The following is a 9,143-nucleotide window of genomic DNA, read 5'->3' as shown; positions in this document are numbered from 1 at the left end:
GCCGCCGAACTTTTGCTCAGTAGCGACCGGTCCCGTTACGGGCGAGAAAATATTCCAAAACCACACTGCGCTGCACACGTCCAGACAGTTTTTACAGCATACACTCCCATGGTCAAGTAATGGCGTGCCTCATGCACTCCTTCGAGAACGCAAGCCGAACGTCGATGCATGCAGATCGATTCAGCAGGTAAATTCTTGGACCAGGCATGCACGAAGTACTGATATAGTACCTCTGGGCCTTTCATCGTGCTTCTTCGCTTGCGGCAGCCTGTTGAATATTTCCACGCTCCGCGTTGACGAAGACGACAACGTTCCAGTCCCCTCTCACGCGATCTCATATTCTCACTTCATTCCCTTCTTTTCTGTTCATCAGTGAACAGGTCATTCCCTCTCACTGTCCTGTCTTGTCTTCAAGAAATGTAACTTGTAGCGCGTCATGCGACGTCACAGCTGACGTCAGTCAAGGCGTGCAATAAAGAAACAAACGGTGAGGAGATAACGCATCGTGAGTTACCAGTTCGGTACCAGTTACGTCTTCTGTTCAAGGGTGGCCAGAAGTCCCGGTGGTTATATAACGGTTAGCGTTCCTGAAAACATTTCAATCCCAAGCAGTTTCCGGTTATCGCTTCGGATCTTGCTTCACTGCTTGGCGTCGGGTCAACCAGACGGCGTCGTTGAGGCAGGGACGCGTGTCAGTGGGCCATGCACCACAACACTATGTGATTCCTTCGAACACCGCATTCACGTCACGGATGACGTACAGAGGACGTTTTTTGCATGAGATGCATGTAGAAGAAACACCGACACCGGAAATGGACAAGCTAATCGTTTTATTCGGTCTCTTCAAGCTACGAGGTTAAGCGTGCAGTGAGAGTGTTTTCTTATTTTTCTATTTTGAATCCGATATGGTCAGTTAAGTTTGCAATCCATCTTAAGTAGTTTAGAAAATGGACCTACTTGTCCCAGACGGTTCCCCTAGAATTGTTTTATATGGTCAGTGCGTAGTGATTCTGAAACACAGTTATGTCAAAGTCTGACAGATTTGGATAGCAGGCTTCGATTTCGGCAGAAGTCATGCCAGAAATACGTTTCCGTTGTGTGCTACGACTGAGCTTGAAATTTCAGTTCAGTCTCAATAACGAATGATGAGAGAACTATATTTTGCTTTTCTTGGACAGTTTCTATCAGGGTCTATTATACTGAAAATGTTCCAATATATAATTTCTCATATATTTTAGTGTAGCAGTGGGAAAGCGCTGTAATTGTGTTTCGACACAGATGTGCCATTAGATCATGTGAGATGATGATGACAGATGTGCCAGTTGCTTGCCATGCGGCAAGCAACATATGGCAAACCAGGACAGAGACTCAAAATGAGGCCGACGGGTTAACGTGCTTTAGCTCTTGGCTGCAAAACAGCCACTGATAGCGGTGTTATGATGACGGCACAGCTATAGACTTGTACATAAGTGGCTGTCGAAAAAAATGCACTCTGCTTAAAGAACGCCAGGATGACACGTTCGCACGACCACAGTGTTCCACCAGCAAAGCTATTACCGCTGCGTTATCACTTTCGCAGCTTCTCGTGCTAAAGGTACCAAAATTTCCTATTTATAATTTTAGCGAGAAGAATAATGGGCCAATTCCTAACCTGACATTTAACGTGCCTCTTGAGAGAAGTACTACCATTCCTTAGCACCCCTACTGTTAATGTGTAAGAGGCCATCGTTGGCTGAAGAGTAAGCAAGTGAGGGTCGAGAGCCCTAGTATAAACTACACGCTCAGAAAAAAACGAAAAAGAAAGGTGCCACGCAAATACCTTGAACTTTGTTCCCCTAGGAAAATACGATGCACCTTTTCCACGCCGACACGCCCGTCGACGCTGTCACTCGATGAGTTTCGATTTGCATTTCACGTCGCGGATGAATGCGAGAAAATATAAAAGTTGCCTGTCACCAGATTACATGGACGTCTAGCTCCATTGAATGCTCGCCTCTAATGCACAAGTCAGTAGCATTGAAACCGACGAGCCGCCATGTTTCATTGCAACTTGTGGAACCCTCTTGTGTGTTTGAGAACCTCCTTAATACACCTCTCCCTGTTTGCAAATAAATGACGTCATAGTGCTCTACAGCGCTAACAATAGAAGACTTTTCCCAGAGCTCTTTGCGCATGCATTCCATTCTGCAAGCTTCTTGAGTGGGGGAACGCAGAATAATCCTTCACATTTCGCTTTCGCTGACCTTGACACGTCGTGGACAGTGGACCGATAGGGGAAAACTCGGAACAGATTGGAGGCCGCCCTGTCTGTTGTACTAGTAAACTCCCACAGTTCAAAGCAACGCAAAGCTCCCTGGGATTTTCTGAACTCGTCTATTTGGTAGAGTTGAACTACGCTCAAAGCAGGCGGCGAAGAAGGTCGCGCCCGAAAACCACGTTCTTGAGGGGATTACGATGGCCTCTGAAAGGGATGCGACCTTCGGTCCTACTTTTCTTTCAGTAGGAGGCAGCGAACAGGTGCCCATTCGTGGCACACGTCCCTCCCATTCCGATATGTTTCGGTTTCAGTCTGTATACCAACGTCATGATGACGTTTCTCGGGTAGAGATCGATTGGCATGATATAGCACCTCTTTCGGTCAAATTTTGGACCTTATTCTTCCAGGAAAAGTACGCTGCTAATTTTCAACGACAAACCGGTTTCTGGGTAGCATTAATAACAATTGTAACCAAAAAGCCGTGCCATCATGCCAGTAGAGGAGGTATTCAAGCGAACCAGATCGAAAAGGGTGCACCTGCATGTTAGAGGGTTCACAAATTGCGATGCGACATGGCGGATCATCAGTTTCAATGCTACTGACATGTGTATCAGGGGTGTGTATTCAATGGAGCTGAACGTCCATCCAATCTGGTAACAGGAAACTTTTCGACTTTATAGCCTTCATACGCGACGCGAAAAGCAAATCGAAACTCTTCAAGTGAGAGAAACCCCTGATGTGCCGCGTCCGGCCAACGCTACCTACATCGAGACAGCCTGCTTACTTGTCAGCGTTAGGTAACAACTAATAGTCGGCCAATCAGGGTCGCACTTTCATCGGTCGTAGCCAATCACGAACGGGTTTTCAACTCTTAGCCATCAACGAGCCACCGTGAGTCGCATGGGCGGTCACGGTCAACGCCACCTAGATAGAGACAGCCTGCTACTCGTCGACGTGACATAACAACTAATAGTCAGCCAATCGGGATCGTGCTTTCACCAGTCGTGACCATGAAGACGAAGCGTGTTGCGCTTTTTGTCTAAATATTTAGGTCTGCAGGTCCCAAGCTAGTTGCAACCATTTGCGGGTTCTTGAATTCGCAGAACTGCGAATTGCAGTAGCAGACGAATTCTGGCTATATATGTCAACGTAGCGAAAGCTTGCCACGGTCGACTACGTGTAGCACGGGGTTGGACTTGCTCCAGGGAACGTTATCACAACGAGGCACCGTCATTTAGCATGGAAGGTGTTACCTTCTGTTAGCTGCTTCATTCTGCTAAATTTGGCTTCTGCATCTTCCTAAATTCTTGGATTTGCTTCCTTAAAGAGACTATCGCATCCGAAAAGGTGTGTATGAGACCGATACGGTAATGTCTGGCGTGGTTTCACAGTCTACTTGGCCAAGGTTCTCTTCCGAAGACCGTCTACTCTTTAAATAAACCAGTTTAGTCTTAAAGATTCACACTTCCTCTGCAGCTAAACCAGAACGACGTAAGCCAGCGCAGGTGATTGGTTCCGGAGTCGTCTCCTTCGCATTCGCACCGCAATTTACTAAGTAGAAAGACCTCGGTAAACACTGCTAGGAATATGGTGCAGAGACAACAGTAGGTCTATGTCCAAGAAGGAAGTTTTTCCATACACCCCAGGGCATTCTAAAGTTTTAAACAGGAGGCTCTGTAAAACTGTACTGCACAACTAGTTGAAGAGGTCGTGCCCACACAAGTGTGGTCCCAGTTCCACGACTCGGATTGGAAGGCTCGGGGAGGCTAGCTATTCTGATTCCATTATAATGGAGGCTATTGAGTCCCTGTTGTCTACTAACAAGAAGATGGATACAGAAAAGGTAAATGACATTGACAAAAGGAAGACTGCAGTGGTACGCTATATGTACATCTGTGAACTCACAACCTCAAAATGGTGAAAGATGAAAGTCACTGAAACGGTTAGCCAGCTGTAGGAGTCGAACCCACATCTTCTGGATTGCCGGTCCAGGGCTCTACCAATTGAGCTAAGCTAACACGCCTTCTCAGCGACTTCCAGGGTGCGTCATCTAAAGGGACAAACCAGCCACTCTCTCTCACTCAACCTCCTTTCACTCTTACATTTTTGCTCACTCATACACACATTCATACGACGGGATCGACGCTAGCGGCAACTGTTGAACATGAGAGAACTGATGTTCTGAGGCTGGAACAACATAGAAGGGATAAACACATAAAAAGCCTCAAATTGCCTAAGAAATTAACGATGAAAGATGAAAGTCACTGAAAAGGTTAGCCAGCTGTAGGAGTCGAACCCACAACCCACAACCCACGAACCCACAACCCACTTTCATCTCTCATCGTTAATTTCTTAGGCAATTTGAGGCTTTGTATGTGTTTGTCCCTTCTATGTTGTTCCAGCCTCCGAACATCAGTTCTCTCATGCTCAAAATGGTGTTCAACATGTTGAACTCCAGATTGGTGATTTCGCTCCCCATTAAAATAGGATCGCTATTTCGCAGGACGGGTGAATATACGGGAAGGTGGGGCAAGATGAGAGAGAAAATCGCAATTGAATATGTCATTTTTATTTTCCGTGTTCTCGAAAAAAGAAAAAAACAACAACTAGTCCTTGTCACATTCTCAGAGGTGTTCTGATCTGTAAATCAGAACGGACGTAGCCAGTTCTAAAATAAACGCGGAACAAGAAGTTCAAATATGCAGATTGTCTAATCTTACCCCAACCCTAGGAAATGTGCAATAAAAAAAAAGTATCTCTGAGGAACAAGCGCCACTTAATGGTTGACTTATCAGTTTCTGAATTACATTATATTTAAATTGCATTACGTTTAAGTTCCATTAGGTTGGCACACGGAGCAGTGGTGTAACAGCGGCGCTTCTCCACTACCTGCGTGATACCGGTCTCCCCAGCAGCCTGTGGGACGGCGGAAGACCTCTGACCTCTGATCCCACATCGCCTTAATCTCAACTTCCCCAGGAACACGCACAAATGAATTATTTAATAAGGAATAGCAAGCCGTCCTTTCTGGCTGACTTGTCCTGTGAAAATAAATAGATTCGCTCCTTTCAACAAAAACAGACTAACTTTAAAGGAACGGCCCGTCGGCAGTGGTGATATCAGCTTGAAACGCAGCAGGTGAGAGTTGGGACGTGGAGTGCAAACTTTTCGGTGGTGCAAGAATGCCTGCGAAATCATTTACCAAATGAGGTTTAATTCCAAATCGTCTGCGCTGACACTATTCCTTCGGGAATCTAAATTCTTGCGCTCTCTATGATACCTCCTATATGACTGTCAGCACAACGTCCGACACATTAGAATAGTACTCCACTCAAATGCATGCATTACGTCAGCCTTGGAACAGACCCAGTATTTTTCTCGCTAAAATACAAATCGAAAGACTGGGTAGGGGAAGACGGGACTTGTTGCAACAGGGGTACGTTTACGTCTGAATGCATACACACTGAAACCGCTGTTGTAGCAAATGAGCTTCTTAGCAATGTAGCACCTTTGACCGACAAGCCCGTGTGCGGGGGGCAGTTATGACACGTGTAGGACACGAATGAATCTCAATCCTTCTGAACCCTCAAAGACAAAACTAATCGCAAAAGCTATCAACTGCGTCCATGAGATGTTCTTTGCTGTTTAACTATCACTCGACCTTGCCCGCTGAAGAACGAGATGCACACATAAATCAATACGTATTTAGTTCATGAACACAGTACTGCATACAAGGCATCGTTGTGAAAATTCAATATTTCTACATAGGCTTGCGAACTTGACTTTAAGACAGAACCAATCACAAAAACATCACGCTGTGTTGACCGCAAGACGGGGAAGGAATTCGTAGTTACTGAACGTCACACGGTTGACTCTTGATAGTGTGCCCTGTATCAGTACACCGCTTGCACCAGTGATTTGTCTACTGCAAGCACGTTACTAGAGGAACCTGAGAAGAAAATAAAAAAGAAAAATTAAAAAAGAAAGCGAGCACTGAAGCAAATGCAAGAAAGTCAGTGCAGGCAGTGATATCACAATGTTCTCAAATGTATCAGACAAAATGTAAATCAAACTCTTTTTTTTTACATGTTTGACCCATTCCACCCCCCCCCTAAAACGTATTTGCAACAGCAGGCTCAACGAAAAGAAAGAACCCTGCAAGGTGTTTCTTCTAACAAGCCTTCAATGACATTGACATGGAAGTCGACGTTGAACGAGCACCATTTAGTGGACTGTATAAGTAATTACTATGCGCTTGAGAGAAACACCCTAAAAAAAGCCTGCTATTGAATTGACATTCAAGGCCCTCAACGAAGCAAACATTGAGTAACAGAATGTGAAGCTACCGTTTAAGATTCCCAGTACCTTTGTAGCCAAAACGCATACGTTTGTTGTCAATGCTGCTCTTTATGAATCGTAATTCGACAAATTCACCTTTATCCGTGCTTTCGTGTACTCGTAACAGAAGAAGCTGTAAACTGCTCGGCTTGCCGCTGTGTACGCAATTATTCCGTAAGTTATGGGCACAAACACCGCAGTAGGATCCTATTTTTCGGAAGTACACGCTCGTTCGTTGTTTCACATCGAGAAAACGGGTGAATTCCTCTTCGAAATAGCATCTCCGCCGAACACAACCGTAGCAAGCGGACGCCATGTTTGGCTTCCCGACGGACGGCATAGGGAGACGTCTCGGAGCTGGGGAGGGACCTTGTGTAATTATGTGGTGTTGGTTCCGCACACCTTTAAAGACCCCTCTCCACATTCGAAGAGCGCGGAAGCGAAGCCGAAGACGGCGTGACGTATCACGGGCTATACGGCACGTGACCAGTGACGACCAACGGCACAGCTGAAACATGTATAAGCGGCGCGTGAACCGAGATGAAAAAACAAAGAAAAAAGGCACCGAGCAGCTTCTACGTCACGCGAGGCTCGTGTCCCTCGCCCGCGACTGCCTTTCCCCGACCTGCCTTTTGTAAATTTTATTGCGCAGTGACAATACGCCGCAGATCGGAAATACAGTATTTTGCATGGTGACTTCTTTTGGACAGCTTTACAAATGAAGCAGTATTTCGACTCATGTTAAAGGACAACAGAAATGAAAATCGGTGACTGTGGGAAAATCATCATACTATATGCATTTCGCATGGCTAATACTAGAACCGCCAGTATTTTATGCCAACGACGAACGGATTGGTATATTTTGAACGATTACTGAAGCGCTGAACCGCTCGTCCATGTGAGCTGCCCGCGGAGAGCGCAAAGCATCTTGGGATCAGCCGAGGCAGGTCTGACGTCACACATTACTCTGGGGAAGCCGGTCAGCTGGGCGAAAGAGAAGCTTTGCCGCCGTATTGCGTATCGCGCTCGAAATGTCGGACTCTGAATCTTCGTCATCATTGTGGGAGTCCGAGAATGAGTTCTCGGATGACTTGGGCGTTCGTCCGTATATCTTCGACCCACAGCTAGGATCAGACGAAGAATCAGGGGATGCCCAAGAACACGCCGCCGTCGGACGACGTGTGGAAGAATTCGACTGGTAAGTGTCCGCTCATTCTGCATGATTTCGACCATAAGAGATACATAAACTATTCACAAGCATGGAAGTATCGTATAACTCACTTCCCGTTCCTCTGATACCTAACATTACAGTTGTTTGTTGTTGCATGTTGCACATGTGCGTTGCGTGCGGTTGCTGGTGCCGTGTTTCCCTTCATGTCTAAATGCCGCTCAACTTGGTGTTGGCGTTCCTTTGTAGGTAATACGCATGCATCGTGCCCGCAAAGTTCAACAGCCATAGAAAACCCGTAATTTTATTATCCTCAACTGCGTGTTGTAGTAAAACGCAAGTACCTCGAAAACGTCGACCTTGCCTTTATTATATTGTGCGATATTTGTATATCGTACGCAAAGGCGATAGGGCGTGACATACTAAAACCCGCTATTAGCTTATGTATGCATGAGAATATACTTTCTAAATTGTATTGGACGGTGTAATGTACAGTGCCACGAATTGCATGTCAACAGGTGCTCCTGTGGTAACTGTATGCAAATGGAAGATGAGATATCCTCTGTTTGCTGCAATGAACAAGGCAGAGTGCAAGATGTTATGGAAGATGCAAATGTGCTGTGCATCACATACCACCACCTCTTCCACAAGCACTGCCTTGATGCAGATACAATTGATCTAGAGAAAATAAAAATGTTGGGCACAGACAGCAACTCCTTGGGAGGCCGCAGAAGAAACAAGTAAGCAGGTGAAAGCTACGATATGTGGTCAAAGACATTATGTTGCCTTTTAATTTTCAGGGCAAAAAGGTATATTGCGTACCGGCAATTTATATTTTGGATCTACCACCGCCTAGGGGAGGGAAACAGGGTTGTTATTCCAAGTTGTGCAATCCGAAGAATTCGTGACGAGTTCCCATCTGAAGACGGCGACTACACTGGATTCCGCCATGCACAACACTAGGTATGATAGAGTTTATGTTGTCTGTACAGCATTGTTTTTGCACAAGAGAAATGCAGTGTCATTTCCACACAATTTGTTTAATATGAATATCAATTTCTTTATTTCAGCTCATGAAAAAATAAAAAAAAAGCCACAGTTGCAGTTCAACATGTCCCTTTGACTGATGTTGTCCCTTTCCAAGACACAGTCCTTCACAACTCAAAAATGTGCCAGCATATACATTTATTGCAATATTTTGATATTGCACACACTAACTTGAAGCAAGTATTCTCTAGTCATGACCAACACTAACAGGCAGACCTGTAAGTGGCATGTTACAAGTAACTGCATTATTAACAATAAATTACTCTTTCGAGTATAAGACTGAGCGTAATCGATTAGTTTTGCATGAAAGTAATTTTTCAAGTGTAATCCGAC

General features: G+C 45.3%; 1 protein-coding gene across 1 annotated transcript; it reads left to right on the top strand.

The window, feature by feature from the left end:
• The first annotated feature begins 7,626 nt into the window (after positions 1-7,626).
• LOC135385855 (P2X purinoceptor 7-like) lies at positions 7,627-8,726 on the top strand. The gene is made up of 3 exons (XM_064615428.1): positions 7,627-7,793; positions 8,282-8,503; positions 8,564-8,726. Exons 1-3 carry the CDS (start codon positions 7,627-7,629, stop codon positions 8,724-8,726), a joined length of 552 nt encoding a protein of 183 aa, XP_064471498.1.
• The last annotated feature ends 417 nt before the right edge of the window (positions 8,727-9,143 follow it).

The sequence above is a fragment of the Ornithodoros turicata genome, chromosome 1, assembly GCF_037126465.1.
Source record: "Ornithodoros turicata isolate Travis chromosome 1, ASM3712646v1, whole genome shotgun sequence".
NCBI classification, from domain to species: Eukaryota; Metazoa; Arthropoda; class Arachnida; order Ixodida; family Argasidae; genus Ornithodoros; species Ornithodoros turicata.
Note: the sequence above shows the minus strand (reverse complement) of the source record. Positions and strands in the feature narration are given on the sequence as shown.

What these genes read in the sequence shown, in the direction of transcription:
- LOC135385855 (XM_064615428.1), top strand. Translation starts at nt 7,627, where the DNA reads ATGTCGGACTCTGAATCTTCGTCATCATTGTGGGAGTCCGAGAATGAG. An exon ending in CGTGTGGAAGAATTCGACTG is followed by an intron (nt 7,794 to 8,281) that starts GTAAGTGTCCGC and finishes GCATGTCAACAG; the next exon opens with GTGCTCCTGTGGTAACTGTA. An exon ending in GGAGGCCGCAGAAGAAACAA is followed by an intron (nt 8,504 to 8,563) that starts GTAAGCAGGTGA and finishes TTTAATTTTCAG; the next exon opens with GGCAAAAAGGTATATTGCGT.